The sequence below is a fragment of the Phyllostomus discolor genome, chromosome 13 (assembly GCF_004126475.2).
Source record: "Phyllostomus discolor isolate MPI-MPIP mPhyDis1 chromosome 13, mPhyDis1.pri.v3, whole genome shotgun sequence".
Taxonomy (NCBI): Eukaryota; Metazoa; Chordata; class Mammalia; order Chiroptera; family Phyllostomidae; genus Phyllostomus; species Phyllostomus discolor.
This window is the reverse complement of record NC_040915.2, coordinates 35,777,400-35,797,017: the sequence shown is the minus strand read 5'-3', so window position 1 is coordinate 35,797,017 and position 19,618 is coordinate 35,777,400. Positions and strand designations below refer to the sequence as shown.

Here is a 19,618-nt window from a genome sequence, read left to right as displayed (position 1 = left end):
CCCCGAAACCCGAGGAGAGTTCAGGAGCTCGGTTGAAGTTCGTGCCTCTCATGTGCCAGGGACGAAGGAAGCCAGTCTGAGGTTGGGCAGGAACTTGGCCCAACCTCGGAGCTCTGTCCGCTGACACTGAGGGTGCCCCTCTACCCTCCGACCGGGGCCAGCTCCCCTCCGTTCTCTGAGCGTCTCCTTGGGGCCCTGCTAGGTGTCACCGGGGGGATAAAAGCACCACCAGCTGGTGTCACCTGCAGGTTTCAAAGCTCCTCCTCGTCCACGGTCTCCAGACACCTTGGAGGTGAGCAGGGCAGGGAGACTGGTCACCCTTTCCCAGAGGAGGGACAGAGGTCCGGAGAGGCAGGCCCCTTGCTCGTGGTCCCACAGCTGAGGCCCAGGAAGCTGCTGCCCACGCGTTTCTTCTGTCTTGATTTAAGCTTTTTAAATGGTTTTTCTCCCTTTAAGAAATGCAGCGATTACAGTCGACCCCCGAACAGCACAGGGTTGCACTGCGCAGGGCCACTGGCCGTGTGGATTTCTCCGGTAAATACCGGTACCGCTCCCCCCCGAGCCTGGGGGCCTGCGGACTTGGGGGCTGACTGTGTGCGCACTGCTCTGCGCCGTGTTGCACAGGGGACCGGAGCGCCCTCCTGGAGCCAGTGCCCTGCGGCGGTCGGGGGCATCTGGTGTCGCCGGTCCTGGGGAGTCGGAAGGTACGAGCGGATTTGGGGCTGCGTGGTGCCGGCCCTCCTAACCTGCGTTGCTCAGGCGTCACCTGCGAGTGTGTGGCCATCAGGGAAGATGAGAGTACGTAGACGAGCAAAAGGGAAAAAAAACGATCAATACCATCCAAGTTTTTATACCGGAGATGACCACTGATAATGCTGGGAATGTGTTTTTCTAGACTTTTTCTATACATACACGCTCCCATACCCACAGGTTTGTTGTGTTTTTTTTTTAATGAGTTTGTACTGTATCTGGTTCCTTTTTTTTTTTAAGATTTTATTTATTTATTTTTAGAGAGGGAAGGGAGGGGGGGAGAGATAGAGAGAGAAACATCAATGTGCGGCTGCTGGGGGCCGTGGCCTGCAACCCAGGCATGCGCCCTGACTGGGAATTGAACCTGCGACACTTTTGGTTCGCAGCCCGCGCTCAATCCACTGAGCTACGCCAGCCAGGGCTCCTTTTACTCTTTCTTATGGGCGGCATATTAAGAAGAATTTTTCACGTCCATAGGCAAATACCTGCATCCTTAGTGTCTATGTTTATTTCTATAGAATTCCACCCCCTGACGGTGCTGCTCCCTGCCGATGCAGAAGGTGGTGATTTGGTTGTAAACGACTCCGGTGGATGTCTCTGAGTGTTTGTGTTGTTGCTTGAGAACCTGTTCCGGGGCTTGCTTCAGATTTCTGAGCATCCCTTGTGCTGCCAGCCCACAGAGCCATGCTTGATAGGGCGCAGAGGGGTTCCCCGTCTTCCCGGGACCCGTGGTCCCACGGATCTGTCCGTCCGCCCCGCTGTCCCTCCCCACAGCCTTTCCGGGGCTGCTGGTTACGTGCCCATTACGAAAAACATCTTTCATGCGTCTGCGCCCATTACCGATGGTGGCTGGGTACCAAGGTCATTACTGTCTCGGGTCCAAAGACAATACAACAGCAGCCAACCTGTGTATCAAGGACGTGCTGTGTGCTAGGCCTCTTGGCTGTGAATCGTACTCCCATTGTGCGGTTTCTTCTTCATTCTGTGAAGCTGTTATCTCCCGTTTACAGATGGAAATGAGAAACAAAGAGGCTAAGTGCCTCCCCCGCCCCCCTCCTCCCCGAGGCCACCCTGATAGAGAGCAGCGGAGCTGGAGAACCAGATAGAGGAAAAGGACGTTGTGTGACTGGACCGTGACTGCTGAGGTTATGTGAAGAGATAATAACAGCCGCATCTTCTGGCCCCGAGTGTCACTCGGGGCTTGTATTTTCTCCTCCAGGGCTGCTGCTGTCTTGGGCCCCGTTTCTTCCCCTCCTGTTTTATAGCCACCCCGACGGCCTCCCTTTGCTACTTTGTCGACCTTGGAAGGGGCCACCTCCTCATTTTGGAGACTTGAGTGGAGCCGGGGAAGGGGCACTAGAACTGGGTGGATCAGGAGGGACAGGGGGTTTCAGGCAGCGAGGACAGCGTAGGCCCCGGTGTGGAGGTGGGGAAGACGCGGCATGTTCGGGTGAGGGGTAGACAGGGGGTTCAGGGTGTAGGTGGGAAAAACAAGGGCAGTAAAGTAGTTGGCGGCTGTGGCGTGCAAGGCCTGGAATGCCAAGGTGAAGAATTTGCACTGGATCTTCTAGGTCTGTTGCCAACGTACAGCCCTCAGACCCGCAGCAGTACCTGGGGCCTTGGTAGACATGTAAAATCTCAGCCCCCAGCCCCCTGGCCCCGTGCAGACCTCCTGAAGGAGAACTCTGAGGAGGGGGCCAGCAATCTGTGTTTTAAGGAGCCTTCTACGGGGCTCTGAGACTTGATTAAGTTTGGGAACTGTTGTTTTAGGTCATAGTGGCCCTGTGACGATTTTCCCAGGGGAGAGACACCTATTCTTTGTTTGAGAAAGAAAATGATCACTTTTCAGCGCTAGCCACATTGCAAGCGCTCAGTAGCCACAGGTGGTTAGTGGCCGGAGGTGTGGGAGAGGGTGTTCACTCTGCAGCTCTGGCTGCACCCAGGCCCAGGGGGGCGGGGCGAATGCAGGAAACCCGGGCCCACCTCCTGCATTTGCTCTGGTTTTTAACTGCCCTGAGCATCCCCCTCCCTGCCCCCCAAGCCCCAGCCCTGAGCCAGATTTCCGCCTCTGGGAAAGTCTTTCAAGACGGGGTCTCTTTTCCTACATTTATCACGGGAATGAGAGAGTGTGCCATTTACGGTACATGGTGAACGTTGAACAGTCCGCCCTCTGGGGAGAACAGGCCTGGTTGCTGGCCTCTGCCAGTCTGGGTGATGTCCGTGTCCCCACCTCGGTCGGTTTCAGGCTGCCTGGCGACATCACTACGGCAGAGTTGGGGAGGACGTGCCCTCCACAGTGACACATTTCTGCCACACTGACACAGGAGTTGTGAATCGCTTCAGTACAGACAACAGGAGAATGTGGTAGAATAGTTAGGAAAGCCGTGCGTTTTTGAGTGTGTCTCATCTTTGTTTTTAATGTGATTTTTAAAACTAAGAGGTTGCCCTGGCTGGCGTAGCTCAGTGGATTGAGCGCGGGCTGGGAACCAAAGTGTCGCAGGTTCGATTCCCAGGCAGGGTACATTCCTGGGTTGCAGGCCATAACCCCCAGCAACCGCACATTGATGTCTCTCTCTCTCTCTCTCTCTCTCTCTCTCTCTCTCTATCCCCCCCCCTCTAAAAATAAATAAATAAAATCTTAAAAAAAAAGAATGTATTATTTAAAAAAAAACAACTAAGGTTATATAATGTAATTTCAAATAATGGTTGTGTTTCACAACCAGCTTGCAAAAATTCCTGAAAATGTAACAGTCGGTTCCAATGAGCCAGTGACCAGCGGCTCCAGAACCCCTGCCTCCCGGAGCCGGGCCAGCGGGGTGGTGACTAACCACAGCGGGGCTGCCGCCAGGTGTCACACAGCCCACCGCTCCCTTGCCAGATGAGACAGCTGGGTTCCAGAGAGGGTCTAGGACTCACGCAAGGTCACACAGCAAGTCGGTCCCGAGGCCAGACCTGCAGAGGCCCTCAGGGGTCGAGGGAGAGAGACCCCGCTCACATCCCCCGGTCCTGAGCAAAGGCTTCCCACAGGCCATGTTGCTCTCAGAATGTATTTGTCAAGGAAAGACTGTCTGAACCTACTGAAAATGTATTTTGTTTGTTTACTTTTTAAGTATATTTTATTATGCTATTACAGTTGCCCCATGTTTTCCCTCCCCTTTAATGCCCTCTGCCCTGCGCCCCCCTCTCCCTCCAGCATTCCCCACCACCTTGAGTTCTTGTCCATGGGTCGTGCATATAACTTCTCCGGCTTCTCTGTTTCCCATACTGTTCTCAACCTCCCCCTGTCTATTTTGCACCTATCAGTTATGCTTCTTGTTCTCTGTCCCCCGTCCCCCCATTTCCCTCCTTTTCCTCCCTCTCTGCTGATAAACTCTCCACGTGATCTCCATTTCTCTGATTCTGTTCCTGTTCTAGTTTGCTTAGTTTGTTGCTGTTGTTTTAGATTGAGTTGTTGGCAGTTGTGAGATTGTTGACCTTTTACTCTTCCTAGTTTTGATCTTCCTCTTTTTCGTAGATGAGTCCCTTTAACATTTCTTATCAGAAGGGCTTGGTGGTGATGAACTCCTTTAACTTGACCTTATCTGGGAAGCCCTTTATCTGCCCTTCCATTCTAAACGAAAGCTTTGCTGGATAGAGTCCTATGGGTTGTAGGTCCTTGCCTTTCATGACTTTGCTTCTTTCCAGCCCCTTGGTCCCTGTAAGCAAACCTACGGAAACCTTTTCTATGAGGATGCACTTGAACTGGCCTAGGCAGGGGGATGGGGGGTGGGAGCTGGGGCGGGGGTGCTGTGGCTGCCAGGCCTGTCACTCGGTTTTGACCGTCCTCTGGCTGTGGCTCCCTGGCCTGCCCTCGTGCAGGGGACGCCGCACTGAGGTTGTCTGAAACCACGGGGAAAATTGGGTGGAAAATTCACCGTGGCCACTGCCAGGAGGAGCGCTCCCTGGCTTTGTTCTTCTCTGAAGCTCCCCGTTCGGCTTTGTGCTGGATCTCGTGTTGACTCCTGAGCGGCTCAGCCCCTCCGGCTTCTAACCAGTGGGCCTCAGAAACCTCCTGCGGCTGCGTCACCCACCTGCCCCTCGCGCCTGGGGTCATGGGGTGCGTGCTCACATCTGGAGTGCCCATGACAAGGGCCTCGGCACTCGGCTCCGCCCACACGGTTATGGGTGAATCTGCCGGAGAAGCAGCGCCGAGAAGAGGCCGTCCCCACTCGAAGGGGCGTTCCTGGTAGCCCAGGAAACCTGTGATCCCTTCCTCACGGCCCGGGAGGGAACCTCACGCCCACGGCTGAGCAGCGTGTAACCCGCCGTCAAACGTTCATTGTGAGTTTTGACATAGCCATTTCGACCCTAGGGATCTCTCTTATTAACACCCGGCATAGAAATATCTTTAAAAAATGTAAGTTGAACTTCTGTTAGATAAAGATCCATTAATACTGTAAATGTTCTCAAATATTGGTTATTAATGGACAAAACAAATAAAACACTGCGTTACCATAAAAGAAAGAATCTATTCGAGCCACAGTTCTGAGGACGTGCCCAGAAGCAAGACCCCCCCGGGGCAGAGGAGAAGGTCACGGAGAACGGCGGTTTTGCAGCTCATGGCTGATACACTCAGGGTCACAGGAGAGAAGGGGAGGGAGGGACCGGAAGTCCACGGGCGGTGGGTGGAGGAGGCGGGAGATAGCACCCCGGGGAGGTCTCTGGGGTTGGATAAAAAGCAAAAGAGGAGCGCGTGCTCCTTGCACACCGGCGGGTGCGGGGACTGATGAACATCCACAGCTCGTGGAGAGGGGGTGCGGGCACCAGGGGACGGACGGTGAGGGCTTCTGTGGTCTCCTGCTCCGGCGCCTTCAGAGGGTCCAGCAAGGAGAATGACTCTGACCTTTCAAAGGCACGTGGCCCTACCTGCGTGAGAGCAGTGGACGGAGCTCGCCGAGGGTAAAGACTGACCTTTGCTGAGGAGGCCCCGGGCCTGGGACGTGACCGCCCGCATGGCCTGCCCAGTTAGGAATCTGCGATCGGAGCGTCCTGTGTGGTTGCTTTTGGTCCCTGAGCCCGTGCGGCTTGCTGAGCAGCCTGCGAGTTGCCCCCCGGCGTCATCCTAGTCTAGACCCACTGCCCGGGAATCGTAGGCTGCCGGTAGCTGCCATCGGGGCCTTCCCAGGCCTCTCCTTCAGCTCTTCGGGGCCACGTGGGGCGGAACCTCCATGTCTTCGCCTTCTTCCAGCCGCCCCCCCCTTCTGGCATCTCTGCCTTTCACCTGGGGTGACCCTTCCTGAGCCTTTGCTGACCATGTCATCACCCCCAGACAGAAAGAAAGATGACATCGTGGGGGGTTGGCAACACCAGCACAGAGTGAGGGGGGGCCTTTCTTGTGCCCAGCAGGCCTGCCCTGGAGGCCTGCACAGGTCAAGGTCAAACGTTGTGTTGCCCACCCCCACCCCGGCCACTGGCCGCTGCGTCTGGTTGGAAAGTTTTTCAGGGAGCGTATCTGCCCAGGAGTCTCTTTGCTGTCTGCCGAACAGAACAGGGGCTCCTTCGCTGGGCATGGAGTCTTCCCGGTCCCCCCGCCCCACCCCTGCCTCCCCCAATGGGTCCCTCCCCCCCACCCTGAGGGCATGAATTACTATTTTTGGTGCCACGGGTCCACAGTGTTTATTTGTACGGCGCTCTCGGTAGGGCCGCCTCTCCCAAGCCTCCTTCCTCCTTTACCTCTGTGATAGTTCATGTAACTTTAAAAAGATGACTCACGCTTTAGAAATGAAACGCATTTATTTAAAAGGAAACTTTCGTCTCACTACTCCACATGGAAAACGAGGACCCACTCGCCATAAATAGAAATGAAAGAAAACAAACCAGCGAAGTTCTGCCCCGACCCCTGTGCCTGCTAAAGCTCTCCGCCGGAGTCCCCCACACGCCCCTGCCCACAGGGGGGCCGTCCCGGGGGGCTGTCCCAGTGGGCTCTCCAGCACGAAAGCACTGAGCGGATGCGGTGTGGGGTGACAGAGGCCGGAGGCTGCCCCAGTGCCGGGCGACACCCCAAACTCCATTCCTTATCTCAGAGCCTTGCTTGGGGGTGTGCCTCGTGGGGTGTGGTGGATGTTTGGGCTGGCGGCCCGGAAGGTCAGGGGTTGAAGATGAGTCAGCCAGGCTCAGTGACTTGTCCTGGGTCATGCAAGGGCGCGGGGACTGAGCTTGGCCCCGCCTCTGCTGGACAGGAGGAGGTCTCGCGCTCGCCGCTCACTTCTGGACTCTCGTCGTCCGCCTCTGGGCCGTTCCGTCGGTTTCAGCTGTGGGGTCCCCTTCTGCTGACATCGTCACAGAAGTCCTGTTGGGCCCCGGGAATCAACAGTTGGTCCACGATGGGGTGGCTGGTCCCCTCCACCCTCAGTCCCCCCCACCCTGCTCCCGAGGTGGTCCCCAGAATAGCCCTCAGGCCTGTGGGTTCTCCGTGGCCCACACCCGGATTCGGCGCCCTCTCTGTGTGGAGGGGCTGTCCTGTACGTGAAGGGGCTTCTAGCAGCATCCCTGTATCTACCCCCCACATGCCCGTAGAACCCCCCGCTACCTCCCTGCTCAGCCCTGACAATGCAAAATGTCTCCAGATGCTGCCAGGCGTCCCCTGGGGGGCAACATCACCCCAGGCTGAGGGCCACGGGTCTCCCCCACTCCCAGATCTCGCAGTGGGGGTGGGAGGGTGTCCCCACGGCAGGCGGGCGGGCAGGCACTGGGAGGCCCGGCCCCCACCTGTGTGGCGAGCCTCGGAGCAGGTCGCAGACGGGCGATCTCAGGCCAGATTTGGCCTGTGACGCGTTCTGTTTGGCACGTGTGACGCTTTCAGACATTTGTTGTTAGTGATTTGTCGGAATATGTCTCGTAGAATGCTGGTCTCTGCCTGGCCACGGTGGCTTGGGCTGAGCAGCAGCTGCCCCGCCCCCTGCCCCCCGGCAGGGGTGTGGCCTCCAGTTAGCCTCAGACCTCACCACTCCCTAGTGTCTCCCTCCCCTGCCTGGGGGCTGTTTGCCATTGATGTGTGGGGCTGCTTCTCTGAAAGCAGATTGAGAGAAAGCAGTTCCCATCCCAGGGGTCTGTCAAACCTCGGGAAGGTGGAGACAACCAAGAGGACTGAGTTCCCGGGAGAGCGTGTGAGGGGACTCGTTTTCATGTCCGCGGCCTGCCTCCCTTCCCGGGAGGGCTGCTGCCCAGGCGCAGGGGGCACGGGAGCCAGGCTTCCTGGCCCGAGGAGTCCAAAAACAGGCTCGAGGGGGGTCTGTGAGCTTCCGGTACCTGTGCATCAGGTGTGTGTGTGTGTCCAGGGGTCACCCTGGAGGGGTGACTGTGGGCTTCTCAGGGTGTGACTTCTTGTCTGGAAAGTGCACATTTTTGCAAAGAGGAACAGCAGGTCCCAGGGTTACAGCAGGGTGTGGGCGGGCGGGCCTGCTGGCCACATCTGTCCACGTGACCACATGTCACCACCCGGGGTTTCTGTGGCTGGTCCTCTTGGACTCAGAAGCTGGCGGAGGGTCACTGACGGAGATTGCATCTGTGGTCTGAAGCAAGGCCGGGGCTGCGAGGAGACTGGGGCTCGGTGGCAGCCAGAGGCCACGTGGGCGTCTCCAGAGTCACTCGGCGTGGCAGATGGGGCGCCGGGTGGGAGCCGGGGGACCCGACGTCTTCCTGGATTGGGGACTGGCTGGCTGCGTGACCCTAGCCAGCCTCCGGCACCACGGCCCCTCCTGGCTGGCCGGGAGTGGGTGGAAACCTACAGTTGAGGACTGACAGGCCGGGTCGTTGGGGTTTGCCTGGGTCCCGCTGCCGGAGGGGCTGGGCTGGGCTGGGGCGTCTGCGTCACGTGTACGGGAGCAAGGGTGGCCCTGTGGCCCGGCCATGCTCCCGAGCCCCTGAACCACCTGACCCGTCCGCCAGGGTTGTGTGCCGCACCTGCGTGGCCCTCACGTCCCTGCTCGCTCGCATGCACATCCCCACTGCTCACTACCTATGAGGCAGGTCCTGTAGTGACCCCCACTTTGCAAGGGAGCAGACTGGGGCTCCCATCTCTGAACTTGTCCCAAAGTTGTGTCGTCCGTGTGGAAGCCAGGCGGGTCCGACTCCGGTGTCAAGGTCCTGTGCTCACCTGAGGGGACGAGTGCCCACCCTGGCGCCGTCTCCCGGGCCCTGCCTGCTGGGCCCTGTCTCCACGTTGCCACCCCCCGTCGGTCGGTGGCACATCCCACCTGTCCCTCGAGGACATGTCAAATGCCACAGGCCTGGGACAGTTGTAGGGGACAAGGCTGTCTCTTTCCAGCCTTAGGGCGTGTCTGTGTTTCCTGGGCCCTGCTCACTCCACAGGGACTTGGGAGTCCCACTCCTGACCGCCCCCCCCCCCCCGCCCTGCCCCCGCCCCACCAGTCCTGTCCCCAGGGCAGCAGCCTTGTGCTGGCTCATTCCCCCCGCCCCTGTGGGCCCCACACAGCTGGTTTGGGGGGAGGGTGGTGGGTGGACCCGATCCAGTGGATCATAGATGTGTGGGTGCAGACTGGCCTGTGTTCCTGCCCCCCGCCCCGGGGAGGAAAGTCCAGTTTGCACCCGCCTGGGGTCTGGTCCCAACCCTGGTCTGGGTGTTTCCCGGAGGGCGGTGTGGTGGGGACAGGGCGATGCCCGTGGCTTGTATGCCCTTCTCTGGCTGGGCGTCAGGCATGTTGTTGTCACTCATGCCGTCTCGTTCAGTGCCCCGAGACTGCCTCAGGGGAGGAGCGTGCTGTTCCCGTGTTAGAGGAGGGCCTGGAGGCTCGGAGAGGTGAAGCAGGTGTCCAGAGTCCCCCAGGGGCAGCCTTGGGACTTAACAGTCAGAGCATGTTGACCCCAAGCCAGTGCTCCTGACCTCTGGACTCAGCGGGGTCAGAAGGAGTTGGGCACCCCTGAAGTTGAACCACCCCAGGGCCACCCCAGAGACGCCCCGGGGCTTGGGCCAGCACGTTGGGCATGGGGCCACCTAGGACTCCCTAAGGGTTGTGGCAAAAGGGCCAGACAGGCTCAGGGGCTCCCCGATTGTCACTGGGGAGCCCCAACATCATCCCCTGTGCCCAGGCGCCCTTCTTTCCCCTTGGGGGGTGCTCAGCGCACTCGGGGAGCCCGAGTTCCCTCTGGGGCTCTCTGTGGGCACGCGGGTGGGCGGGGTGGAGGAGTGGACCGCGTTCCTGGGAGGCCTGTGGGCCGGGCCGCCCGCTCAATGGCCGCATTGTTTGGACCGGAGCTCGGAGGTGCGGAGGCTCTGGGACCTGCCTCCAGGGACAGGCGGCTGAGAGAGAAGCTGTGGATGTTTGTGTGTTGAGCGTCGTGGTTTTTGGTGGCTGGCTCTGTGGACTCCTTCCTACAGGCCTCGGTTGAGTCACCAGAAGCCTGTTTTCTGTGCTGGTGGAATGTCCTCACACCCAGGGGACAGTGCCTCTCTGGGAGGGGGACCTAGGGGGGGGCAGCCTGTGCCCTGCTTCCCCAGGAAGAAACAGGCCCAGGCAGGGAGAGGGGTTTGCTCAGGACCGCCCGCTTCCGCGTCTTCGTGTCCTGGAGCCAGGCAGACCTGGGTGTGTCACTGAAAAGCTCAGTGGCTTTGGGGAAGCCCTTTCCCCACCAAACCTCAGCTGCCCCCTCTGCAAGCAAAATAGGGACGAACCTAACCGCTCACGGGAGCACAGGAGGATGGATGCTCCCAGAATGCTTAGCGCAGTGCCAGGCCTGCGTCAGGGACCAGTGATAGTGGCCATTCTCTCGACTCTTGGGGGACAGGAGAGCGAGGGACAGGCTCGCTGTGTCTGGCTGGCTGTCTTTGAAGAATCTGTTAGCTATTTTAGTCACCTTCTAGATGGTTTGCCTTGGTTTCTGGGCATGTTAAGGCCACTGAAACATTGCATTCATATTCATTCATTCATTCATTCATTAAACCCTTATTGCTGATGCACTAGGTTCTAGGGTCTGTGAGTCGATGATATGAATGGACTTTAAAAAAAATATTTTGTGTATTTATTTTTAGAGAGAGAGGAAGGGAGGGAGAAGGAGGAAAACATCAATGTGTTGTTGCCTCTCGACCTGGCCCACAACCCAGGCACATGCCCTGACTGGGAATCAAACCAGCAACCCTTTGGTTTGCATGCTGGCACTCAATCCTCTGAGCCACACCAGCCAGGGCTTTGAATGGACTTTTATAAATACAAACTGCCCGGTCAGTGACAAAGTGACTTCAGTCCCCTTGAACCCCACAGCGTTACTGTTGCATACGACTTTACCGCTGCTGAAAGCTTCATGTCCCAGCCAGGTGAGGGCACGGAGGCTCAGAGCAGGAGTGGGGATGCGACAGCCCCACAGGAGGACAGTGGCAGGTCTGTGGCCATGTGCAGACCTCTCGCCTGGGGCCTGCTTAACCTCAGTCCCATGCGTGTTGCCCACGTTTACTGCTGAGCACCTTTGTGTACCCGGTACCCGCACTGGCCGAGGGACAGGCCGAGGGGGCTGGCTAGGGGCCCCAAGCCCAGGGCGCTGAGGCATCACCAGGATGTCGGTGCCTCACCCCCGGCCGGAACGTGCCCCAGCTGTCTCTCGGGGACTGCCGGGCTGTGGCGTTGCTGCCCTGGTTCTGCCCCTGGGCCCCTTGGCTCATGAGCTGTCAAACTTGATGTCCACGCACTGCGGGTGGTCCCAGGGCCTCTTATCTGGGCCAGGATGTCCTGGCTCCCTTATCTGCAGGGCAGCCAGCACTCGGTGTGTGTGCGCGCAGCAGTGGGGCCCAGGGAGGGTTGAAGCCGGGAGGCAGAGGGGCCCTTCCCATCACCCACCCACGGACTGGGTGCGGCTCCAGCCCGCGTGTGGCTCCCTCCTCCAGGCACAAAGAGGGTGGGGTGGGGTCACTCGATCTCCTTCATCGGGCAGATGAGTGGAGCCCAGACGTGGCACCCAAATAGAGGTCTCAGTTCAGATCCTGGCTCTGCCATTTACCCTCCATGTGACCTGCATAACCTTCCTGAGCCTCAGTTTCCCCATCTGTAAAATGGGGGAAAAATACCACCGAAGGCTGACAATAATTTGTAGCATTCATCGGGCATTTGCTTGCTGCGTGCCAGGTGGTGTTCTAAGTGCCTGGCACCATCCCCTTTGATGCTCACCACGCACCCCAGGAAGTACAGGCACGTTTTAGGGTGCCTGCTTCACCCAGCGCGTGTGAGATCATCCACTCGAAGCCCTTGCATTGGGGCTGGGCCCATAGTGAACTTTCAATTCCCCTTGAATGCCGGGGATGGGGACACTGAGGCTGTCCTGGCCGCCGCTTACCTTGTGAACAGGTGGAGGGTGGGATGGGACCGCAGGGGGAGCGGCTGTGCACCTGGCGTTTTCTCTGCGTGTGACCAAGCAGGGTGGGCGTCGGCTTGGCACAGCACCCTGGGGCCAGGGTGTCGGCCTGGCAGAGAAGAGAGATGTTAAGTCCTGGTGCTGTCAGTGCGGAGGGGGGTGGTGCTGAGTCCCTGTTCTCAGGGCCCCAAAGGAGGCTGTGGGGAGCCTGTCCCAGGACCCGGAGGGGAGAGAACACTTCTTTTTTTTTTTAATATTTTATTTATTTTACTTTTAGAGAGGGGAAGGGAGGGAGGAAGAGAGAGAGAGAAACATCAATGTGCGGTTGCTGGGGGCCATGGCCTGCAACCCAGGCATGTGCCCTGACTGGGAATCGAACCTGCGATGCTTTGGTTCACAGTCCGTGCTCAATCCACTGAGCTACGCCAGCCAGGGCGAGAACACTTCTTGAACGGAGGAGCTGTGCAGGTGAAGCGCTGCATTCCCAGCTGGCTGATAAATCCACGAATGAATGAGTGAGGGAATGAACGAATGAACGAATGAATGAGTGATCAGAGAGGCGCCGTGGCCTCCCAGGGTCACGAGGCAAGGCCCTGACCCTGACCCTGCATCGTGACAGCTGCGCAGTCTACACTGATGCGGATGGAGGTAAACTCAGGCTTCCTGTCCCCTTTGGCCCCCGGCCAGAGAGGAAAGCCGCAAGTGCAGGCCGCTGTCCAGGCCCCCGTCGGGCACGTCGGAGAGGGTGTTTGGGCCCAGGTCTCCAGGGAAACGGAGCTCGTGAGCCTGAGGAGGGAGGCCGGGGCTGCGGAGGGTACCGGTCTGACGAGGGGGCCCGGAACAAGCCGTGCCTCCCTCACCTACAGGGCTCCCTGTGTCCAAGCTCAGGCCCACCTGCCCTGTTATTTGTTCAGAATCCTCATTGGAAGACTCCGCCTGGTTCAACCTGACCGTCTTTTGTAATGCAGACCCCTAATGCCCCTCTGTGGACACCCACCGCTTCCCACCCCTCCACCTGGGAAAGGCTCTTGCCCCCCCAGCCCCCTGCTCCAGCCCCTCCCTCGTCGGTCAGAGGCAAGAGGTCAACAGAACACTGACAGTGAGGTTCAGGTTCACAAGGAGCATGAAAGAGAGGCTCCTTCTGCAGGGCTGTCTCCAGGATTTCTCTGCTACCGTCCTCCGTTCTGCTTTTGTTTGGGGGAGGAAAATTGGGCGGCCCAGGGTCCAGGCCTCTCGCCTTTTTGGGAATTCCCATCGAGCAGCAGCGGTTCTCGAAGTTCGGTCCCGGGACCCGCAGCAGCATCCCTGGGTCCTTGGTTAGAAACAGAGATTCTCGGCCTCCACCCCCAACCTGCCGAACCGGAAACTGTGGGGCCCAGCTCTCCTGGGCACGGGTGGCGCCTGCTCAGGTTTCAGAGCCCCTGCTGCAGGGTGTTGAGTTGGTCCCACCTAGAGGTTCCTAGGAAACTCGCTTGCCCAGCTGGGTGGCATCCTTGTCCTCCTGTCTCTAATTCAACCTCATTATTTCTTGCCAAATGTGAGATCAGATGTTTCCTGTAACAAGTAACAAAAAATATCAACTCACACTCACCACCCCAAGGGAAGGCATTGATTGGCTTGCACGTCCTATTTGAAGAGTCCAGAAGGGAGGGCAGGTCTGAGCGTGTGGAGGGAAGCTGAAGCAGGGCTCGGTCACACTGTGGTTCTCTCTCCGTCCTTCTCTGTGTATCAGCTCTATCCGCACACCAGCTTCCCTCATGGCTGCAAAGAGGCTGCCTGCCACCGTCAGGGCTGTGTGCTTCCTAATCTGCTCCAGAGGGAGATGACGCAGCATCTCACAACATCAAGCAGAGCTCACCAGCTTTGCCCTGAATAGACCAGCCCTGAACCAGCCGCCCAGCGAGAGGCAGAGAATTGCCCTGATAGGGTTAGGCGCCCGCTTCCCGCCGGGGATGAGAGGAGTCCCATCCAGCTCTTACAGCTGTTTCAGGCAGGGAAGGGAGGCGATGCTGCGTGTGCATGGCGAAGGCAGCCAGGATGCCCAAGGCTCCAGGACTGATCAGTCAGCCCTTTTGCTTCTGCCCCAAATCCACTCATCCCTGGCTTTCCCGGCCTCCGGAGGAAACACATCCAGGGGCCTCTCCCTGAAGCAGGAACCTGTGCATGACACCCCTTGTTAAACCCTTCCGTGGCCCCGGCCGGGTAGCTGAGTTGATCAGAGCGTCATCCCGATACACCAAGGTTGCGGGTTTCATCTCCGCTCAGGGTGTGTACTACAAGCAACCAATGCCTGTGTCAATAATTGGAATAGCAAATTGACCTTTCTCTCTTTCTCCCCCTTCCTCTCTCCTATTCTCCCTTTCTCTCTCTAAAATCAATTTTAAAAATTTAAAGTAGGAAAAAAAACATCCCAAAACCCTTTGGTGCCTCTTCCCCTCCCTGCGCTGTTCGTGCAGCCCTGCCTCCACACTTGTGTTCTGCCTGGAGTGTCGCTGTCTGTCTTCACTTGGTAAACTTGCCTTTCCAAAATCAGCTGGTTGCTGCCTCCTCTGGGAAGCCCTCCAGGACAGCTCCAGGCCTGGTGAACCGCTTCAGCTGCAGGCTTCTGGGTAACGCAGCCTCCGGGTGCCCGTACCTCTCACCTCCGTATTTGCCTCCGCTGTGGCCTTGGGGCAGGTTCCTGTCTGGTCTGTCCGAGGTCGCCAGTCCCTGGGCTTGTCACAGACCAGGAGCCCACATAGTGTTCATTGGTGGAATACTACTTTCATGGCCCCCGCTGGGCTGAGCACTATGAGACCCCTACTGGGTTCCCAGTTGATGACTGGTCACTTGGCCAGGTCCCGAGAAAACTGTGAACCCCAAGCTGCTCGCTGCCCCCTTGAGGGTGCCCGGAGGAGCCTCTGACGGGTTCAGGGAGGTGGTCCTTAGTGCGGGGAGCTGCGGGAGTTGGGGTGCAGAGGCCCTGAGCTTTGCTCCCAGGAACCCTCAATCCCCAGGAGCTTCCTTTCATCCCAGGACGCTAGGGGCACAGGCCTGCTGGGGCTTTCATTACAGACGGGCACAGGTAGATGCTTCGGCAGCACAGAAAATTCGGTAACACACGGGCTTCGAGTAAAGCATGGGAAACACCAGAACAGGCCACCTCCAACCCTCCCCTGGGTGTTGATGTGTGTGCTTCCTGTCCCCTTTCTGAGCCTGCGCACTTAGTTACTCCCTGAGGTTATTTTTCTTACTATTTTATTTTCGAGGTTGTTATTTTGTTAATCAACCCCCCTGCATTTCTGTGAGAGGCCCCTGCAACCCTGCCACTGAGAGGCTGAAGGGTAAACGTTAAGGCACACGAAATTGACCCTAGTGAGAACCAAGTTGTGTTTTTTTTGTTTTGTTTTGTTTTGTTTTTCGGCTTGATTTTGTTTTTGTTTTTGCATCACCAAAAGGCCCAAAGATGTGACACATTTAAAACCAAAAGGAGGGGTTAAAAAAAAACCCTTTCAAAAAAAGAGAGGAAAAGCCAAACCATTTTGCTGGGCCGCATTTCCAGAAAGGTTGACGGAACGCCACTCGGGGGCCGCTCTGGGCGACACCGAGGACTGCTCTGTCCAAAAAAACTTCGCACTTCCTAAGTGCGGCGGGAGGATACCGATTCCCTAGACGCTCTCCTCGGAGTCCACTCACGGTTTGTGAAGTGTCGCGGGTTCAGTCCTGGCCTAGAACGAAGCGTTGGCATGTGTATTCATGGGAATAAAACCAAAACTAAGCTCGGAGCTTCCCAGCAGCCAAGGCAAAAATAAAAATAAAAATAAAAATAAACTAAAAGGGAAGTGTAAGGGGTCCTGGAGCTCTCGAATGGCAGCAGAGGAAGCAAAGGAGCCAGCAGGGTCTCAGGCTCTCCTGGTGCTGACCTCGGGCACCAGGGGTCTTGGGGTTCTAGGGTTAAGGGTGTGGTGCGAGGGACAGCTTGGCCGAACAAGGAAGGAAACGTTGGGTTTGACCAGTTCTCACACTGCCTCTTGATGATGGCCGCGGGGGTGTCGATCAGCTGGTTCTCACTGTTTGTAGGAAGGTGCTTTTTTGTAGGAAACCCAAGTCACCTAGCCCAAGTGTGACCCTTGCAGGTGACTTTATTTGCTGGAGATTCAACAAGCCCACACTCTCTGGTGTGGCTGTCACTTAACTGCCTCGATGACACTGGAGGTGGAAGTAAGAGTTTCACTTCACAGATGAAGAGGAACTTGGGGACAGTTGGTGGCTGACCCAAGGTCACGCTGCCAATTAAGGGGCACCACCCAAACGTGGGCTCAAGCCCACCACCTTCTCCTTTCCAGCCACCCTGCAGGCGGTGTGTCTGCTCCTTGGTTAGAGGGACTTCCCACCAGCAGGAGCCGGGGGCGTGGGGGATTCTGGGAGTGTCTCCAGGTTTGTGTCACTTCCCAGCTTTTCCCCCCCGCCTGACTCCCACTTTAAGGGAAGAGAGAAAGCCCGTTGGCACGTACGAGCCCGGAGGGGCCGAGAAGGAGTGAACCCGAGGGAGAGGCCTTGTGCCGGTCCTCAGGACACGTTTCACCCTGATGCGGTCCCCTGCCCTGCGCCGGGAGCCCCTTGAGGGCCTGGGCCTGGTGGTTCTTCCGGGGCCTGCTGCTGATGGGGTGTGTGGTAGGCGTGTACTGAATGAATGGATGATGAATTAACGAATGAATGAATGAAGTAATGAATAGTTGCCTAAATGACCAGAGGGTTGGAAAACCTGCTTTCTAGTTGGATTCCTGCCACGGTGGTCAGTCACCTCCCCTTTTCGGGCCTCGGTTTCCCTATCCAAGCTTCTCTTCGAGGTCTTGACATCCTCATGTTCCGAGGTGGCCGGAGCCCCGGGCTCTGGAAGATGGAGGGAGATAGGAGACAGGGGCCAAGATTCTGGAAGGACGTGGATGGCTTGTGTGTGTGGCATCTTCTGAGACCCTCGCCGTGGAGCATGGAAAGGGAGGTGGCGGGCAAGTGAGCAGGACGGGCCGGAGGGGCAAGAGAGTGTGCGCTTGGCTGAAAAGGCTGTTCACTGAACCTGTGGGTATCCATGGCAACTTGGTTTTGCTTGTTCTGGAAAGTGAGTTGCCCCAGCAGCCCCCCTGGGTGTTAGAGCCTCTTGTGAGCGTTGCAGGGGGTGTAGTGCAGACTGCTCGGGCCCCAGAGCGGGGGTAAGGAGGGGAGGAGAGGCCCTGGGGGTCTCCCCATCTCGTGGGCTGTGTGCAAGGCTCATCGTTACTTCGCTTCGTGTTTTCTGCAGATCATGATCGAGTTCTGCCCTGGGGGAGCCGTGGACGCCATCATGCTGGGTGAGTCTGCCTTGGTCCAGCGTGGGGGCGGCAGGGGCGGCTCCGTCTAGGGCAGGGTCCTTCACTCCCCCACCTAGGTACTCACCTGGCCCGTGAGCACCTCCCCACTCTGTTCCTGCGGGGGGTGGCCAGGGGTTGGGCTCCTGGAGAGAAGGCATTTCCCCGGTGGGAAGACCAGCGCATCCTTTCAAAGAGCCTGGTGTCCCTGAGCTGGTCCCCTGCCCCCTTGACCTTCTTGGCCGTGAGACAGATGCCAGGACTCCTTTGCCCAGCCCCACAGCACTTGCGGGAGGTGAAAGGGAGACACTTGGGGGAGGTTCTTTGAAAAGTGGGCCCCCCCCCCCCGCATTTTGTAAGAACTTAATGGGGATGTTGTCGTGATGTCCCCTGCAAGGTTGAGCAATGACAAAAATGTATACAGTAATCACCGAGGTTGGGGCACAGACACTATATGGCGGTGGTAGCTTCTTTCACGTGTATTACCCTCATGTATAAACTCCGGAGTTGCTGTGTTTCCCTCGGCCTGACCTGACCCACATGGCAGAGGTTACGGCGCTGGCCCAGGGCCAGCCAGCAGAGCTGAGCTGTGCACCCGGGTCTGGGGGGCCCGGCTCCTAACCGCTGCCCACCCCTCATCACCCCCTGCACTTGCCGACCTGGTGGGCAGGGAGCAAGGAGAGACTGAGGGTCTGGAGCCCTGGGGGGTTAAGTGGCCTGTCCAGGACTCTGGGGAGTGGGGGCTCAGGAGAGCAGAGGCCCTCAGTACAATGCAGGGCCATTCAGCCACTTCTTTATGGTGAAGAAGGTGTTTTCCCCGAGTTTACCTCCGTGATGTCTCTGGTTTGTGGCAGCTCTTCCCCCCCTGAGCTGTGGAGATGCTGGCCTTCCTTGCTGAGCCCCTTGCCAATCCCAGAGTCCCCAGGTGAGGGACAGGGTAGGGGTCCTTGCGACATGGCCCCCGGGGACGCCCCCTCTGAGCAGAATCCTGTCCTTGAAGCTTTTTATTGTTCTGGGCAGAATCTAACAAAATAAAAGTGGTGGTTGGTGTCAGTTCAGATTTTTCAGGTTGTGAGGAGACTGTTCAAACTGGGCTAGGGGAAGAGTAGATGGTGGGAGGGGGAATTTTCACAATTAACTGAAAAGTCCAAGGGGTCTGGCTTCAGGCATAGCTTGATCTAGGAGTTTTTACAGAAACTGTCAGAAGAGCTCGGTTTCACCTTCCACTCTCCAGCAGCACCACTGCTCCTGTCGGCCTCCAGGCCTTTGCTTCTGCGGGGTCCTTGGCCTGGCATGACCTTCTCTCCTCTCAGACACCTCTTCTTCCTTCAAGACACAGCTGGAGTGTCCTTTCCTCTGGGGACCCTCCCGTTCCCCACTGGGAGGGGTTGGCCACCCATCCTGCCCTTCTGTGCACCTGAGCCCTACTCTGCTCCAGCATTGCTCGCCGTTCCCACACCCCTCCCGTGTCCCCACACTGAGCACGGAGCCTGACACGGAGCCAGCGCCGCTCAGTCCTGCTCACAGCACCTGCTCCGCCTCTCAGGAGGGATGTGTTTATAAACCCGGGCTCTGAGGCCAGACCGGCTGGCTTGAATCCCAGATCCGTGACTTGCTGTCTGTGTGACCTTGAGCAGGTGACCCGACCTCTCTGGGCCTCAGCTTCCTCCTCCGTAGAATGGGGCAGTAAGGGTGCCCGCTCCATGAGGCTGCTGTGGGGAGGCAGTAGGTAACACGTGAGGTGCCGGACGTGAACCCGGCACACAGTGAGTGCTCAGTAATGTTGGCGGCTTCTGTGTTTCTTGCCCCTGCTGAGCGCCTGACACCGCGTGGCCTGCGGCGGGCGCCTGCTGAGCTGACAGCAGTTGCCTCTGTTTCCAGAGCTGGACCGAGGCCTCACCGAGCCCCAGATTCAGGTCGTTTGTCGCCAGATGCTCGAAGCCCTCCACTTCCTGCACGGCAAGAAGGTCATCCACCGGGACCTGAAGGCCGGCAACGTGCTGATGACCCTGGAGGGCGACATCAGGCTGGGTAAGCGCGGCTGCCGGCGTCGGTGGGGGCGGGGGTGCGTCTGCTTGCGGGTGTCGCCGTGGCCTCTGTGGGCAGGAGGGCACGAGGGTGGGGGCCTCACTCTGCGGCCACCCAGGAAGCGACGGCCCTCGTCCACATACAGCTCCCGTGGGCTCTCAGGGGATGGTGATTTTGTC

The 19,618-nt window shown here is 58.1% G+C and overlaps 1 protein-coding gene across 1 annotated transcript in view; it reads left to right on the top strand.

The window, feature by feature from the left end:
• Positions 1-19,618, top strand: part of STK10 (serine/threonine kinase 10) — an 87,946-nt gene that overhangs the window by 21,582 nt on the left and 46,746 nt on the right. The window contains exons 3-4 of the mRNA XM_028528628.2: positions 17,366-17,414; positions 19,293-19,442. Coding sequence (XP_028384429.1) covers positions 17,366-17,414; positions 19,293-19,442 — 199 coding nt within the window. The remainder of the gene's footprint in view (positions 1-17,365; positions 17,415-19,292; positions 19,443-19,618) is intronic.